The sequence below is a fragment of the Muntiacus reevesi genome, chromosome 3, assembly GCF_963930625.1.
Source record: "Muntiacus reevesi chromosome 3, mMunRee1.1, whole genome shotgun sequence".
Lineage (NCBI taxonomy): Eukaryota > Metazoa > Chordata > Mammalia > Artiodactyla > Cervidae > Muntiacus > Muntiacus reevesi.
This window is the reverse complement of record NC_089251.1, coordinates 82,577,724-82,595,918: the sequence shown is the minus strand read 5'-3', so window position 1 is coordinate 82,595,918 and position 18,195 is coordinate 82,577,724. Positions and strand designations below refer to the sequence as shown.

General features: G+C 40.3%; 1 protein-coding gene across 1 annotated transcript in view; it reads left to right on the top strand.

The window, feature by feature from the left end:
* QPCT (glutaminyl-peptide cyclotransferase) overlaps nt 1-17,722 on the top strand; it is a 29,680-nt gene extending 11,958 nt beyond the window's left edge. Inside the window, exons 3-8 of the mRNA XM_065927391.1 lie at nt 2,945-3,223; nt 9,525-9,701; nt 11,835-11,934; nt 14,552-14,668; nt 16,410-17,472; nt 17,505-17,722. Of these exons, the coding sequence (XP_065783463.1) occupies nt 2,945-3,223; nt 9,525-9,701; nt 11,835-11,934; nt 14,552-14,668; nt 16,410-16,555 (819 nt within the window). The 3' untranslated portion in view covers nt 16,556-17,472; nt 17,505-17,722. The remainder of the gene's footprint in view (nt 1-2,944; nt 3,224-9,524; nt 9,702-11,834; nt 11,935-14,551; nt 14,669-16,409; nt 17,473-17,504) is intronic.
* The last annotated feature ends 473 nt before the right edge of the window (nt 17,723-18,195 follow it).

Sequence of the window (18,195 nt, the reverse complement as noted above, 5' to 3'; positions counted from 1 at the left end):
TTAGCATGCTTGGTAGGCTGAGGCTTCTGCAGCCTGGAGTTTGGGAAGCACAGCTGCTTTAGACGCCCTCTCATAGCCAAGCACTCTCTGCTCAGGGCCAGTCTAGAGAGAAGAGCAGTCGTTTGTGGAGCCTACCCTAGAGAATTACAGTGGGAACTTGCAGACTAAGTCTGCAAGCCACAAGCACAACAATAAGGGCTATTGGTGACCTAATTAGATTGTGCAGCCAATTTGATTGTTTGTAAAGAAATTAGTTGCTAAGACAAATAAAAATATTTATACTGAGTAAAAATGGTTAGTGCAGGGCAAACTCTTTTGGGGGGCATTTGCTGATGCTTTTGTGGATTTTAGCATCAATACAGATATCAGATATTATGGCCAAAACCTGTCAGGGTTGAGGAATGAGTTTGTGTGTGAGACTTCAGCTGAGCAAAGCTAAGAGAAGAGATACATATTTTTAAAATCCCAGTTCATTTTGTAAGCGTGCAGGCTGCTGTTGGTGTTGAACACATTTTATGGAGCAGTTCATCATCTGGATACCAGATGTTCTGGAGATGTGCTTTTTATTTATTTATTTTTAAGGACTGACCCCTTTTTTATGGAGAAATTTCTTTTCCCCAAAGTCTGGGGATAACTTCTTTTCACATTCTCTGGAAAACTTTTTCTAGAGGCAGTGATTTCTCTCTAGTCAAATGATTAATGTTCTGTGCCATATAATTTTATATAGTCTCATTGAGAATAAGTATGAGTTATGATCAGTCCGTATTTACTGATAGCCTACTGTGAACAAAGCCCAACACTAAGCATTGTGGTGAATGACAAAATAAATGAGAGATGAGTAATAATTTCAATAAGGTTATAATGTTTCAAAAATTATTTTTATATGAAAAGACAGCCAGTAAATGTGTCATAGAAAAGGCAAGGTACGTTATATACATGCTCTTTAGGCCAAAGTCCACCTCCTGATAGAAAACAAGGAGTAACTGTCTGGGAAACAGTTTGTTTATTTGGCTTTTTCGGGACTGACTGTAGAATCACTGTCTTCCCTCTGGCTTAGTTTTCCTCTTCCTGGAAGCTTCCTGCCCCAGTTGTTTCAAGGCTCTTGCCTACGTGTCATGTCACACTGGTTAGGGCAGGTCACACAAGACTTGGCTAGGCTAGAAAGCGATTTATTTCCTTGGGGGGGAAAAGTTTTCCCATTCTTTTCCAGTCATTTTAAGCTATTTGTTTATCACCTCAAGGTCCATCCCCACTGGATGTTCATTGTGGAACAAACTGCCGGATATGTTGATGTGTGACTTAAAAATAATTGTTGTGTAACTTAAAAATAAAAAATAATTGTTGTGTGACTTGAAAATAATTCTGAAGGCAACCTTCAAAGATCTATATAATATTTCAAAATGAAATAAATGGAACGTAGTGAGAATTAAACAAAGGGAAAATAAAGATAGAAAAGGGCAAACTGAACAGCCATGAACCCACCTGCAACTTCTCACATCACAAGTTCTAAGTTCTTTAAGAAGACACCTCCAGTCCCTGAAGAGATATTTCTTTTACATTAACTGCTGACCTTCCTTGTCAATCACCATGTTGCTCACAAGGCCCACAGTGATCAGGAAAGATGGGAAAATAAGATTCTTTCTTATCCTCACCAGCATTTGCAGAGGATCTAGACCTGCTTTGAATCCAGAGGGAAAGCTGCTTGTTATGTCATCATGGTTCAGAGTTACTTACTGATTCTTAGAGCAGTGTGCTGAGGCGCTCAGTCATGTTTGACTCTTTCGTAACCCCATAGACTGTACCCCATGGAATTTTCCAGATAAGATTACTAGAGTGGATTTCCATTTCCTACTCTAGAGGATCTTCCTGACCCAGAAATCGACCCCCGTGTCTCCTGTGTTTTCTACATTGGCAGGTGGATACTTTACCACTAGCGCCACTTGAGAGGCCCTCTTAGAACAGGCAGAACCTCAGATATCCTTCAACCATTCCCTTGTGACCATCCCCCTTCTGTACATTATCCTTAACAGGTGAGCTCTAGTATCTTTTATTAGTGTTTGTTACATTATGAAATATTTGCTGACTGGGGGCACATGTTAAGTGCTTGGGACAAAAAGAGTTGCCATTTGCAATTCTCATCCTCAAAGAGCTTAGAGTGCAAGTTATGACCTATAGGATCTACCTAGTATATCTAATGACTCAAATCTATCTTGTTATCCTGCTAGAAATATTAAAAGTGAGCTTTAATAGATACTGAACTGGAGCTATATCTCCTTATGTGCAGTGAGGTCCATTGTTGTTGTTCAGTCACGTCGGACTCTTTCCAACCCCATGGACTGCAGCACGCCAGGTTTCCCTGTCCTTCACTATCTCCCGGAGTTTGCTCAAACTCATCTCCATTGAGTCGGTGATGCCATCCAACCATCTCATCCTCTGTCGTCCCCTTCTCCTCCTGCCTCCAATACTTCCCAGCATCAGGGTTTTTTCCAGTGAGTCAGCTCTTTTCATCAGGTAGCCAAAGTATTGGAGCTTCAGCTTCAGCATCAGTCCTTCCAAACAATATTCAGGGTTGATTTCCTTTAGAGAGGTCTATGATACATTGTTGAGTGAGAAGAGCAAGGGGCAGAGCAGATGTAGAGTAGGATTGTATTCCTATAAGAATATACATCCCTCTGCTAAATATACAAGTTTGTGTGCTAGTGTATGTTTGTATAAACAAGAAGGGTGTAGATATACATCAGACTCTTAACATAGGTAATATTAACAGTTGGTTGGATTGGGTTGGCAGGGGGAGATTATGGGAGAAGACTAGATTATTTTTCCTTTCAACATCCTTGCTATTAATACAATAAGTGTGTATTGCATTTTTAACTTCAGAGGTATTACATAAAATTTCTAAAACAAAACTGTCTAAACCTGAAATTCTGGTTTTTGTTTTGATCAGCACATCATGAAGAGAATTCAGAGACTTCAAGCTGACTGGGTCTTGGAAGTAGACACCTTCTTGAGTCAGACGCCCTACGGGTACCGGTCTTTCTCAAATATCATCAGCACCCTCAACCCCAATGCCAAACGGCACTTGGTCCTCGCCTGTCACTATGACTCCAAGTATTTTCCTCATTGGGACCACAGAGTGTTTGTGGGAGCCACTGATTCAGCTGTGCCGTGTGCAATGATGCTGGAACTTGCTCGGGCCTTAGACAAGCAACTCTTTTCCTTGAAGGTATCTGTTTCCCTCCTGCCGATTCCTGGGATAATAAAATATTTAGCTATAACTCAGAGAGAATTCTAGAATTCATGGGGCACTAAGAAAGCTATCTAGAGATGTAGAGTTTCTGTGTATTTTGTGCTAATTAATTGCAAAATGAAATGAATTTGAAATATTAATTGGAAGATTGTTGTTGTTTAGTTGCTTGGTTGTGTCCAACTCTTTTGGTGACCCCATGGACTGTAGCCTGCCAGACTCCTCTGTCCATGGAATTTCCCAGGCAAGAATACTGGCATGGATTGCCATTTCCTTCTCCAGGGGATCTTCCCAACCCAGGGATTGAACCTATGTCTCCTCCCTTGACAGGTGGGTTCCTTACCACTGAGCCACAGGGAAGCCCAGTTGGAAGATTACATTATTTATAATGTCCACCATGGGCAATGAACCTTACTTAGTACATGAGAGTGTATTTGTTAATTGGCACCTGATTTATTAGTTATGAATACACAGCAAATTAAAAACAGCATTTTTTTTTTTGCAAAAAATGAAGAAGATGTAAGGTTGATTCAGGTATATGTAGGAAATATATTGATTTCTTCTTGTTTGTATAGCCATGAATGTCACAGCCTTCTATTCTGAGAGATGGTGACCTTGAGTTGGGGGAGAGAGTTTCAGCAAAGTGGTTCTGAAGTAGAGAATGGGTAATTCAGACATATCAAGATGAAAAGCATGAAGCAGAAATGCATTATTGTTATTATCTGTGAATCTCGGCTCAATTTTCTGTAGCATAGCAAAGCTTTTGTTACATTTTCAGTTCAGAATGCTTCTGGGACTCTCAGATAATGTTATTTCAGTCTCTGTGTTCCTAAGTGTATATTGGAAAAAAGTGCTAAGCCACATGAAGACATTTTATTCAGATATCACTCGTAACTGAGTAAACACAGCAAACCAAAAACAGAAAACTTTGTTCACAGACAACAAATACCTTTCTCCCCCCTCAAAGTTTTATGAAGGAGCCTGTGTAAGTTGGGGTAAAGAGGTAAAAAAGTTATCTCGTAATGGAAGTAATAGAGATATTTGGTTCTATTTTTTGCTGGATATGCTGAACTGAAGAAAGCAAGAATTGTTTATAACAACTAAGTATCCTTTATACTGTTTTTTTCCATTTGTTTTGTTTTCTGAACCTTCTATATTGTCTTTGTTCCATGCTCTGCCCTGCTTTTAACTAGCATCCTTTCCTAGCAATTGACTGAGAGAGTTCAGAAGCTGATATAAAAAGGTTAATTTTTCTTATTTGCATTTTTAGTGTATGGACATGAAATGAGGTAAAATATGGTTTAAAGACACAGTCTATGAAGTGGGTGTGTTTTCTCTTGGTGAGATCCTTTACCTTTTTCCATGTACTTCACTCCTGCTTCTGGTAACCAGAAGTAGAAAGGGCTGAATGATTTTTGAGTAAGGCTCTCCATTAGCAAAAATGCACATACATTCTTTTAATTATCCTTTCTTTTTTAAACAACAACAAAATTTTAATCTGGTCTGCAAGTCCTCATTTTAAGTTTTTTATATAGTACAGTAAAATTTTGAAAATATTTCAATTTTGATGTGGACCTATAGATTGGAAATGGCCATCATAGTAGAAAAGTCTTCCCCATTGTCTCCCAAAAGGCCTCTGGTCTTTGCAGATGATCATTCTATTTTAATAGTTTAAGTTCATGTAGGGATTCTTCTATTCCCTGTGATAAGTATTTTTTCTATTAGAGGTAAACAGTGATGTGGGAAATGAAAAATAAAGACTGGTTTTGAATGCAACCTCTGAGAGCATCAGAGTTATTCTTCAATTGTACTTTAGATTTGTATTAAGGAGATATTTTATGTTCTTCAGCTGTCATGAGTTGTGTAAGGGGTGATAGAATGTGACCCTGGAGAAGCCTGGATAGGAAACTAGCTGGATGATGGTTCCAATTCTTTGCAATCTCCCCCTTCTAGTAATAAGATTGTAATTATCCTTTCACTTCTCTTGTCTTGTAACTTTGCTATGCCCTTCCACTTTAGCAGGTAGTACTTCCTCATTCCTTGACTCTGGACTTGGTTACTTGACTTGCCTTGGCCAATGGGATGCTAGTAGATAACAAACAGAGGCTGGAAACGTGTTTGTGCAACTGGGCTGGCTCTGTTGTGCCTTGGTGTGCCTTGGCCATCACTGTGAGAAGAGCATGCCTTGGCTAGCTTGCCAGTCCCAGGAGGAGACTAAGAGGCTTGTGGAACAGAGCCAACCTTGATGACTGCAGGGTGAAGCAGAGCTCCTCCAGCCTAGACCAGTTGTCCCCAGTTAAGCTGCAGATCCTGGAGAACTCATGATTGTGGTTTTAAGTCACTGAAGTCGGGGTGGTTTTCACACCTTATTTTTATGGCATTAGCTGATGCAGCCTTGGGTGGGGAAGGACTGCAGGTAATGCACTCACTGACTCTATTAGCACTGATAACTGGGCGTTTGTCATATTGCCAGGAAGAAGGACTAGAAGACCTTCACAGATCTGGCCATGCATATTTTCTAGCTCTGAGATACTAGACTGAGTTATTAGAAATTAAAGGTCAAAGTTATTTTTCCACCAATCCTAAAAAGAAGTAAAAAGAGCAAGTTGCCTCACAGGACTCGGGGTCATTGTCCAAGACAGTTTGCTGCTGCCAAGTCGCTTCAGTCGTGTCTGACTCTGTGCGACCCCATAGATGGCAGCCCACCAGGCTCCCCCGTCCCTGGGATTCTCCAGGCAAGAACACTGGAGTGGGTTGCCATTTCCTTCTCCAGTGTGTGAAAGTGAAAAGTGAAAGTGAAGTTGCTCAGTCGTGTCCGACTCTTAGCGACCCCATGGACCACAGCCTACCAGGCTCCTCCATCCATGGGATTTTCCAGGCAAGAGTACTGGAGTGGGGTGCCAGTGCCTTCTCAGCCAAAGCAGTTTATGCCTATCTAAATGAGATGGTGCGAAGAGAAGAGAGTGAGAGCAAGCCATTGTACTGAACCATGGAGTTACCAAACTGTTTACATTTCTGAAGCACCTGAGCCTTCAAACTTGCAGAATATGTAAACATTGGGCATGAACCAAGTGTTTCTGGTCTCAAGCAATCTTATTCTGCCCTGGTATTCTGTGACTATGCTCTCTGATTTGGAGTTAAAACTTTGGAACCAGTCAAGGCTCTTTGACTGTCTCCACTAATGTTTGTACTCTATACCTTTTGCCAGTGAGACAATCTGTTTCACTACTTCTTGTTGTTGTTCAGTTGCTAACTCATGGCTGACTCTTTGTGACCCCATGGACTGTAGCCCACCTGGTTCCTCTGTCCGTGGGATTTCCCAGGCAAGAATACTGGAGTGGGTTGCCATTTCCTTCTCCAGGAGATCTTCCCAGACCAGGGATCAAACCTGTGTCTCCTAGTTCTTATTAAACCCTGAAAGCATATATGTTTCACAGACAGACACATCCTGTCTTTAGTACTATCAGGAGTTATGAGAGACTCAAAATATAATAAGCTGTCTTTTTCTTGGGGTATAATTAAGGAGTAACATTATGACAGTTGAAATAATTACCATACAAAGATAACTTAATTTTCAGTTAATAATGACATTTTTTCTCCTTCTTATGAAATCGCCCCAAAGTAATCAAGAAAAATTCCATCTTTGGAGAATTCAGGGAACATCTGTTCATGGAAACCACCATGTGAAGACAAAAGGTGAATGGAGAAAAGGCAGATGACATATCAGAGTAGAGAGATGTCACATTGCCCAGAGAGGAAGTCTAAGAAGACAGTGGTCCCCTGATGAAATCCTGACTGGCTCAGGGATAGGAAGGGATAGTAAGGAAGGCAGAGTTGAGGTAGGGGATGGAGGAGGAGAGTGTTTGTAAGTCTGTATAGGGAGCACTTAGGTGTATAAGAGGGCTTCCCAGATGGCACTAGTGGTAAAGAACCTGCCTGCCAATGCAAGAGCCACAGGAGACGTGGGTTTGATCCCTGGGTCGGGAAAATTCCCTGGAGGAGGGCATGGCAATCCACTCCAGTGTCCTTGCCTGGAGAATCACATGGACAGAGGAACCTGGTGGGCTACAGTCCATAGGATCACAAACAGTTGGACATGACTGAAGCGACTTAACACACAGAAGTGTATTACATTTCCACCCCCTACCTGGCAGATAGGTGACTCTCTCACCTGTATCCTTGTAGGAGATGATGGGATATTTTTCTGGAGAAATTGAGTCAGGGAGATTCTAGACATGGGGACACCAGACCTACAGGAGGGCAGTAATGAGGTACCTCATGGGAACCAGTGAGATGAAGTGAAAGACTACACAGTAAGCAGTGAGATTCCCCAGCTTTTCCCTACTTCCAGCCTGAGATAGCCCGCAGCCAGCTCACACCCGTCCGACAGGAAACCGGAGGATCCTTCTCTGGAGAATGGAAACCACCCATAGAGAAGACCCACAGGCAGTGACATTTGGGGATCCTCAGCGAAAACCCTCAGTGGGCATCAGACTGCCTTGCAGTGGAGCCAAGCAATCTGTGTCTCTTGTCAGTGTTACAATGTCTTACTGCTTAATGCAAATGCACACAAAGGATGATCAGATACTTGAGGACCGTCTCCAGCATGAAAGAAAGAAAGCAAAACAAATAACACAAGTTGAAAAATGAACTCAGAGGAAATAGGATACGGCAACAGAAAATGACTTTAAAGAATGCTATTTTCATATCCTTAGAAAGATGAGAGGAGACGTTTTATCCGTAACAGATTAAAGCAACATCAGAGTCAGTTCCCCAGTACTGCATAGGGTTGGAGAGAGTGAATGGTTCTGTATTTTTCTTCATCCAGGTTCAGGTGCCTGAGTCCAGGCACAAAGCAGGCAGATAGTTGAACTTAATGTTATGTTTTTGCCACATGAGTCTGACCAAGGTGAAGAGAGGCATAGGAATTGAACATGTACGCATGAATATTAGTCCTTCTGGCACCCTAACCCCCACAGTCCCTCAACCCCATTGGAATCTCTAATCTATTGATATATTCGCCTTTTCACAGTCTTTCCTTTACCTCTGTGGCGTCCTTACTTCACTCTATGCGTGCATGTGTGCGTGCTAAGATGCCTCAAAGTGACTTAGCATGCACCCACACACACATAGAGGGAAGGGGGGACACTGCAGAGGTAGACTGTGAAAAGGCGAACATAGCAACAGATTGGAACATAATAGATTAGAGATTCCAATGGGGTTGAAGGACGGTGGGGGTTAGGGTACCAGAAGGACTAATCTGAAAGGTGAGAGCCGCTGTCAAGGCAGTGGAAAGTGTAACAACCGTCAGAATCCTACTCACCCTTCTAAGTTCCACTTAAATACTGTCTCTTTCCTGAAGTCCTCCTTGACATTCCAAGGATTCCACCTCTCAATCTGCCAGGTTCCTAGAGGAGTTTTCTGCTACATTGGTGACCCTTGATACATTTTGCCAGGGCCACGTGTTTATCTTTCCCTAACCCAACTAAAGTGTAGGTTCCTCTGAGGGAGAGGCTGTAATTACCATTCTTTGTGTCTCTGTTGCATTCCAAGGGCAGATTCTCGAACCTAGACTCAATACAACACTGCAGACTTAACTAAGGTGAGAAGCAAGAAAGACTGGTATTGTTTCAGGTTCAGTTCCCTGGGAGGTGCGTTCTGATGTGGAGGTTAGCATTTCTGTCACTTAGTAGGGAGTGGCCTTACCATCATACCTGTGGCAGGGAGGGGAAAGAAATGCGAGTAGGCAGAGGGAGAAGTGGGGCTGCCATGCAGGTTCAGAAACAGCCTCAACCAAACCTTGGGGAGCTCTGGAGGTAGCATGGCCCTTTAGAGGGCTCCCGCACCTGCTTAGGCCAGTCATTGCATGTAGGAACCTCCATGGCTGAGCCAGTCCTTAAGGGGACCAGCAACCGAAGGCTTTCTGCTGACTCCTCTGCTGGCAATAGGGATAACACATCCTTCTGAAAGGGACCTGGGTGCTATGTAACAATGTCCGCCATTGCAGTTCCAGAGTTCTCTAAAGAGTAAGAAAAAAAATGTAAGACTTCTATTTTCAGAAGGAGTGGAGACGGTGAGATGTATAAGGGTAAAGACTAGGATCTCTGAGGATTTCCAGAGAGGAAATGGTGGAAAATAAATTCTGACATATTTTCACTTGCTCTGACTTCTTCCTTTCCTTCATGGCCCATCTATCTTTTTGTCCAGTTAATAGGAAAGCATGCTATTTTTTTAAATTCTAAGAATATTTTCTCTCTTTTTCTGTTTTGTTAAAATTCAGAATATCTCAGACTCAAGGCCAGATCTCTCACTCCAGCTAATTTTCTTTGATGGAGAAGAGGCTTTTCATCTCTGGTCTCCTCAGGATTCTCTGTATGGGTCTCGCCACTTAGCTTCCAAGATGGCGTCAACACCACATCCACCTGGAGCAAGGGACACCAACCAGCTGCATGGCATGGTGAGTCCAGGTACTTTTCATGATGTTGCAGCTGCAGACTCTGCTTCAAAGGAAGCCAGAGCTATAGCCAATTAAAGACCTAAAAATGCTACAGCATTCTTGGAGCAGAGTGTTTATAATAGAGCATTATTTGGCAGGCATTGGGTTTTTGAGGAATCCCAGAGCTAAAAAGAATGATTCTGGGTTAGAAGTTATGTTTGACTGAGCTTAATTAAAAGGATGTAAAAAATCAGAATAAGGAAGCATCAGATTCAGCTTGGTCCCATGGGAGCACATTCACCCAGTAAGTTTAGAGGTGAAGAGAGCAAGTCCCATCTCTGAGGCCTCTGTCAAGTCAGAGGAGACTGAGGTCTTGGGAAATGGGGTATGAGTGGGACATAGTATAGGGATGGGAGTGAAGAATTTCCTCGGTGGCTTCAAAACATTATAGTGACTTCCAGAGTGTATAGGAAATTTTGATGTGGCGTTTTTGACATGAGGGTAGTGACGTTTCAGTGCTTCCTTAAAGTTTTGGTCTTATTACCAAGTAGTGGGTGCAACTTATGGCCCCCTCTTCATCCCTTATTCTGGCCCCACAACCTATGCCTGGTCCCTTATTCCACTGTTGAATTTCCTTCCTATTCTGACTGTCTTCCCATATTTGACCTTCACTAACACCAACATGGAACCCGTGAGACTTGAATCTTCCTGCAGCTCCACCCATCCCCGACTCTCATCCTATCTGTGAGCTGGTAACCTGTTTCTAACACCCTCCATTCATCCATGTCCTTTGTCCTATCCCCGACCTTCACCCTGTGAGTCCAAGTGGCCACATTCAGTGTCCTGTATGACTCCAACACATCTCATGTTGGCTTTCTCTCTATCCCATTGCCCACTGGCCACTCACAAGGGGTCATGCGTACATGCTCAGTCGCATCTGACTCTTTGTGAGTCCAGGGACTGTAGCCTGCCAGGCTCCTCTGTCCACAGGATTTTCCAGGCAAGAATGCTGGAGTGGTTTGCCATTTCTTTCTCCGGGGGATCTACCCGACCCAGGGATCAAACCTGCATTTCCTGCATTGTGGGTTAATTCTTTACCATTGAGCCATCCGGGAAGCCCCATAAGGTGTCAGGAGAACATAATTGACACCTCATTTAATCACTTTTGCTCAAGCGGTTAAAAGGGTTCAAAGGAGGAGAAGAGGCCTAGTTGATCAGCAGGAGGAACAAAGTTATTTGTTTACGAGTCCAGATATATGAATTCATAATGATAGTTAAGACCATTTCCCCCCCAGAACAAATTCCTAGGAGCTTATCCAACCTGATGAATATACTCCTATTTCAAACAAGCCTATTTTTTTTTTCCCAATGAATATATTTAATCATCATTCATGAGTTAATACTATGTCTTAGAGTCATAGACTCTGAAAATATCTATTATGTATCAGGATCAATGCTAGATATTACTCATACCTTACCTCACTTATATAAATCAGGCGTTCTTAATCTGGGGAGTAGTCTCCAGGGAGTCCTCAAGCCTGCTAATGTTTTATGGCTCAAAGAAGAAACACTTGGCTTATTAGAGAGGCGTTTAGCCAGAAAGGACCTTTAGAGATCAGCAAGCTAGAGCTTCTTGTTTGACAGAAAAGGAAATGGATTTTCAGAGACTAAGCTTATAGAACTCCTAGTTAAGGAAACTCTCTTCTGTGCTGCTTTAAGGAATAAATAGTTCATATGCAAGTGTTCTCTTTGGCAGTTGTGTTATTACAGGCTAAGGATAAAATGACTGATTAGAATGAAGTAGAAGACGAGACAGGCTTTTAAGCCCATCTGAAAATAAAGCAAGTGTATCCTTTTTTCCTGTGAAGTATTTATCCAAGTGTCCTCCTTCTAATTTAGCCTTAGTGATATTGTTTTGGAGTTACAGACATGAAGAATCTACATTTTGCTATTTCTTCACATTGTACAAGCAAGATTTAAAAATCTCCCTCAGATGATTCACTTACAATGTTATTAAACCTTTTGTTGATTTATACAGCTCCCCATTTCATTCTCAGTTATTAAAATGCAGTTAGTCTTGACTGATTTTTTTCTATTGATGTGTATGAAATGTGTTTTGGCAACAGTGATTATATAATATTTTTTCTCCTTTAGGATTTATTGGTCTTACTGGATTTAATTGGAGCTCCATACCCAACATTTCCCAACTTTTTCCCAAACACTGCCAGATGGTTTGGTAGACTTGAAGCAATTGGTAAGCAGCACTCTTATTATGGTGGCTCAGATGGTAAAGAATCTGCCTGCAATGTGGGAGACGTGGGTTCCATCCCTGGGGGTCAGGAAGAACCCCTGGAGAAGGGAATGACAACTGACTCCAGTATTCTTGCCTGGAGAATTCCATGGACAGAGGAGCCTGGTGGGCTACAGTCTATGGGGTTGCAAAGTGTTGGACACACTGAACGACTAACACTTTCACTTTTTCACTCTTAGAGAATCAAACCTGATTTCTTCTCACTGATAAACACTGAATTCTAAAATTCAGAATTTGTGACTTAAGGGTGTGATCAGAGTACATAATATACTTTACTGGCTTTTTTCTTGCTTTATTGATTAGTTTATTATTCCTATTCATCTCTTTTTATTTTCCTGCATGAAACTGCATTTTGAAATGGAAACATAAAATACTACATTTCATATATTCATATCCTTAGAAATAGCTTGGAGATATTTTCTCAGAGTCCTGTTTGAAACATGTGGAATGCATTTTTAGGGAAAACTCAGCAAAGCACGTTGGATAATGATGAATGTTATGTACTTACAATGATACCAAAAGATGCCCTTTAATGCTTCTTTTTTTCATCTGTTGTCTTTGTCATCTTCTATTTTCTGCCTTATATAGTTGTGATATTCTTTTAAATTTAGTACCATCTCTGCCTGTTTTCTAAAGTAATAAGTAAAGGGGATGCAAGAGAAAGCCAAAATCCTTCAAGAGTCACTTAAAAGAAGGTTTCAGTTCAGTTCAGTTTAGTTCAGTTGAGTTGCTCAGTTGTGTCCAACTCTTTGCGACTCCATGAACCTCAGCACGCCAGGCCTCCCTGTCCATCACCAACTCCTGGAGTTTACTCAAACTCATGTCCATCGAGTCGGTGATGCCATTCAGCCATGTCATCCTCTGTTGTCCCCTTCTCCTCCTGCCCCCAATCCCTCCCAGCATCAGGTTTAGTGACAACTAAATGGGAGTAGATGAGGCCAGATGAGGTTAGGCCAGGTTAGCCAAGGAAACAAAGTTATCTGTGGCTCAGGAGAGAGGCTGGGGGCTTGGAGAAGGAGAATAACTTCTTTCTCTTGTATCTCTACTCCATATACTCCTCCCTCTCCACACACACACACACACACACACACACACACACACACACCAAATGACAAAAGATTGGCCTCAGGGAGGGATGAACATGAGATAGATGTTTATCATAGAATTCAGGCAAGGAGAGCCCTGCTTTTGTGGCAAAAACATCAGACTAAGAATTCTTTTCTAGCCACACAGACTTCTTGCAGTGGGGTAGGATAGTGCTTTCTTCTCAGCAGTGGAGAAAATGCTGCCATCTCAAGTCACACTTTTTCCACAATGTGCCTGTATACAGATCTAGAATATTGTGAAAGAAATGTTTACCTGAACCTCAGATGCTTATCTTTGACAAATTTCAATTTCTAATTTAAAAGACTTGCTATTCTGGTATTAATATAAGCTTTTGGGGACACTTCCTTACAGCATGTTTTCCTTACTCTGAGTAGCCTCAAGAAATTGGGTTTGGCCTTCTGTCATGGGTTTGGTTCCCTTATCTCATTGCTTCCACCAGAGTGAATTTATTTCAGTAACTCACATGTTAACATAGTTTTAACCCATTGTATAACCCACTGAGTGGTATTTATATTCAAACTGTATCTCTAATTGTATAAGGAAAAGTTGTATATGAGATAAGGAATTATAATTATCAATAAACAGACGGGGATATTGTGGTAGTAAGAGCTTTTTTGATGTTCCTAAAATCATATTACATATGAATGCTTATCCTTTGGTCTAATTTTACCCTTTAAATTTAGCAATGAATATAACCAATCCTACAAAGTTTCATTTGGTTGTCTTGTGATCTCTTTTCATCTTATAACATAGACTCATGTTATACGTAACTCATGTAACACATGAGTTCTATGTTACACTATGACAGGAGTGATGGAATGTAGGTCAATGGTTCTTAAATTTTAGTGTGCATTAGAATCACCTGGAAGGCTTGTTACACCACGGATTGCTGGACCGCACCCCTAGAATTTCTAATTCAGTTGGTCAGAGGTGGGACCAGATATTCTGCATTGCTGATAAGTTCCCAGGTGGTGCTGATGCAACTGATCATAGACCACACTTTGAGAACCATTGATGCGAGTTATAGTAAGTATCCCTTTTGCAAAGAGTGGTCACTCAGTATAGTACTTCATACCTATTCTGTCTAAGGATTCCCTTTCAAGCCCAGCATCTCCTCTTGAAACACTCTTTGTGCAGGGTTGAAAATCTGTAAGTATCTACATCTGTGTTTTTCCCCTCTGCTTCCCTCTGGTTTTCTCATTCTCCATCTCTCCACTGTTCTATTGAGTTTCTGACTCTGGGGAGTCAGAAAGCTAGAGTCAGAGGTGACTCCTCCCTCAGAACTAATCCAAAATGTCCACACCCCAAGTTCAGCTCAAAGGTTTATTTTTGTAATGGGTGCACTACTCACAGTGTTTTAAGACCAAGTGCCAAGATTTCAAACTCATTTTGTGTTCTGACCATCGATTAGTTAAAAATACATGTTCATCTGCTGTCTAATTACCATCTGCAGAACATGAACTCCGTGAATTAGGTTTGCTCAAGGATCACTCTTCGGAGAGGTGGTATTTCCGGAATTCTGGTTATGGAAGTGTGATTCAGGATGACCATATTCCATTTTTAAGAAGAGGTAATGTGTATATGTATAAATATGTATGCATACATGCACATCTGTGGTTTTTTTCCTAGCGTATTCAGTGTATTTTATGTGCATTTACAACAATCTAGAAGTGTGAAGAACTGTTAAATTTAATAGCTGATAAATTAAATCATTCACCAATCATCTCATGGCTTTTATTTTTTTCATGAAAGTCATTGTAAATCCATGAAGAGACCTTTTTCTTTTTCCCTACATGTAGAATATTTATCAATGCTCATATGCCTCTGACATCCTGCTTTCCCTTTCACAGACCTAGATTGTATTCTTATACTTTGTGTAACTGGTGTTTTCCTGCTAATAAGGAAGCAAAGGGCTTCCTTAGTGGCTCAGATGGTAAAGAATCTGCCTGCAATGCAGGAGACTTGGGTATGATCCCTGGGTTGGGAAGATACCCTGGAGAAGGAAATGGCAACCCACTCCAATATTCTTGCCTGGAGAATTCCATGGACAGAGGAGCCTGGTGGGCTGCAGTCCATGGAGTTGCAAAGAGTTGGACATGACTGAGCGATTAACACTTTCACTTTCATTTCATCCTTTCCATCAGTGTTGGAAGTCTAAATTAACTCAAGAATTCTTACAGTAGCCATCCAATTCACCTCCTTTTGCTCTTTCCTCGTTATTCTTTATGTATGAGCAAGTGTTATCTTTAAAAAATGTCAATCAGATTATGTTACTTCCCTACCTTAAAGCTCTGTTGGCTTGCCATCATGTAGAGTAAGACCCGAAGTCTTCATCATGACTTACAAGGGCTTCCATTTTCTGACTCCTTTCTTCCTCTCCAGCATCACCTCCTACCTCTCTAATTATTGCTCTGACTCAATCAGATTGCTGTTCTGCAAGCAGGCCAAGCACATTCCTACCTCAGGACCTTTGGGCTTGCTAATACTTCTACCTGGTCATCCCCAGATCTTCATACTGCTTACTTTCTCCTTTGTTGCATCTGTTTAAATGTTAGCTTCTCAAAGACCTTATTTTATTTTTTGATTTGATTTGATTTTTTAAAACTGTATGTAATTTATATGTATTTTTGGTCTTCATTGCTGCCTTCAGGCTTTCTCTAGTTGTGGAGAGTGGGGGCTATTCTCTAGTTGCAGTGCCTGGGCTCCTCAGTGCAGTGACTTCTTTTGTGGCAGAACACAGGCTCTGGGGCACGTGGGCTTCCGTAGTTGCAGTGCCCAGGCTTAGTTGCTCCACAGTGCGTGGAATCTTCTTGTATCCTTGGCAGGCGGATTCTTAACCATTGGACCACTAGGGAAGTCCAGGGCCATCCTGATTTTAAATTCCTCTTTCTTGGCCCTGCTCTCTGCCCCTCCTTCTCTATTCCCTTATCTTGTTTTATGGTTCTTTATAAACCTTATCATTTTCAAAAATTATTTTTTGTATTTGTTTATTTGTTTCTTTCTCTAGTAAAATGTAATTCCATATGAACAGGGCTTTGACTTTTCACTGATGAACCCTCAATTCCTAGAATAGGGACTGGCACATAGTAAGTGCTTTGTTATTATTACTGAATCTATTAATATTTGTTTAATGAATGAATGACTTTGGAGTGTCAGGGTAAGATACAGGAAAGTACACAGAAGTTATTAGCTGAGTTATTAGCTGTGTTTATGTAGTACAGAGCTCCCACTTAGACTTCTTTGAAGAATGATACTTTTTAGCTTACTCATGGGAAATATGTACTTAATTATAAGTCATTTCTTTGTGTTAGGTGTTCCAGTTTTGCATCTGATATCATCTCCTTTCCCTGAAGTCTGGCACACCATGGATGACAATGAAGAAAATTTGGATAGAACAACCATTGACAATCTAAACAAAATTCTACAAGTATTTGTGTTAGAATATCTTCATTTGTAATATTCTGGTTTAGTTTACTGGTAAACTAAATATTCTGGTGATCTAGTATCATATTCAAAATCAAGGAATCCTTTAAAATAACCTGACTCTAGACAATGCGGTGTGGAAACTTCTATCCTATAGATTCTTTCTGTAGGTATCTTTGAATATCCTAGATTTATGTCATGTCTAAATTGCTCATTAATTTTCATCTAGTGATAAAGGGAAATGTAAGAAAAACTGAAGATACATATCTTTAAAAAAACTCCTTTAGATAAGAAACTATGAAGCTAAATCAGATGCATATAGTTAATATCATGGTCTTCTAAAATAGTATTTAATATGATGGTCAGGTGCAATGTGTAGCCTTAGTTTTATGATTTTCTTATACTTGCAAATCTATTGCATATAAAACAAAACAGAGATGCAGTTTGAGGACTCAATTTCTTTGAGAAATCTTTGTATGGTTTATTTTATGGAAATTAAATCAAAATTAAATGCCATGTTGTGAATGTCTTTATATATAAATGAAAAAAATCATATGATTTAAAGTATAGCTCAATTTTATTGTTTTACAAATTTAACATTTTTATTGTAAAATAATATAGTCAGTACAAAAAACATAGAAAATGGAGAAAGTTAAAAAGCCATAATTTCATTATATTAACCAAATCATCACTCACTCTAATTTTGCCTCACATATTTTCAATGCAGTTTTTGTGTATTTAAAATTAAACTCTATCTTCAATTTTTGGGCTTTCTGTCTGTTAAATCATATAGTTACCAGACATTTATTTGTTGTTTTGATCTTGGGTTATGATGAAGACAGAGATTGTTGAGTGTGTCCTCCAGAGTCAATATGAAGGTAACACAGAGGGAGCACAACAATTATGATCATTTCTGTGTATTGTTGTATAAATTATATGATGGTCACATTTGTTTAATTATTTATGACTAATTTCTTTGGGAGATTCATGGAAGCAAAATTTTTTGGGCTGGAAACATGTAAGAATTCCTGGATTTTTCTTTAGCTATAGGAAATAGTTATCTAGAAATGCAAACTTGATCACAGTTAAACAATGAGATGATTGATCCTGCCTTATACTAATAGATGAAGTTAATTGGGGGGTGCTGTCTTTCATGTGTTCTCTGTTTTGTGCGGACATTTAATAAACTTCAGTGAGTTAATGTGCTGGGACTGGATAGGGTGTGAGACAAACTGAGTGGGAAAGCAATAGCAACCTCAAGGTCAATAGCAAAGACAGTCATTGGAAAAGGAATTTACTTATGAAAACATACTCTCCAGGACAAGAAAGGGGCTAAAACATAATTTGTGTATATGACTTTATTTAATTTTATAAAAGAATAGCCAGAATTATATACAATTATATCTAACTATGTCTGTAATTTCATGTTGGTGAATTTTATTTCATTTTAAACAATTTTTTTTTACAAGTATTCATTTATTCTTAAATTTTGGCCCTGTCATGCAGCATGTGGTATCTTAGTTCCCTGACCAAGGATCTAACCTGTACCCCCTGCATTGAAAGGTTCAATCTTGACTACTCGACCACTGGGGGAGTCCCTGCTGAATTTTTAGAACTGGATTTTTACAGACTTTATTTTACACAAATCTGCTTTTGAAATTATACACCGGGAAG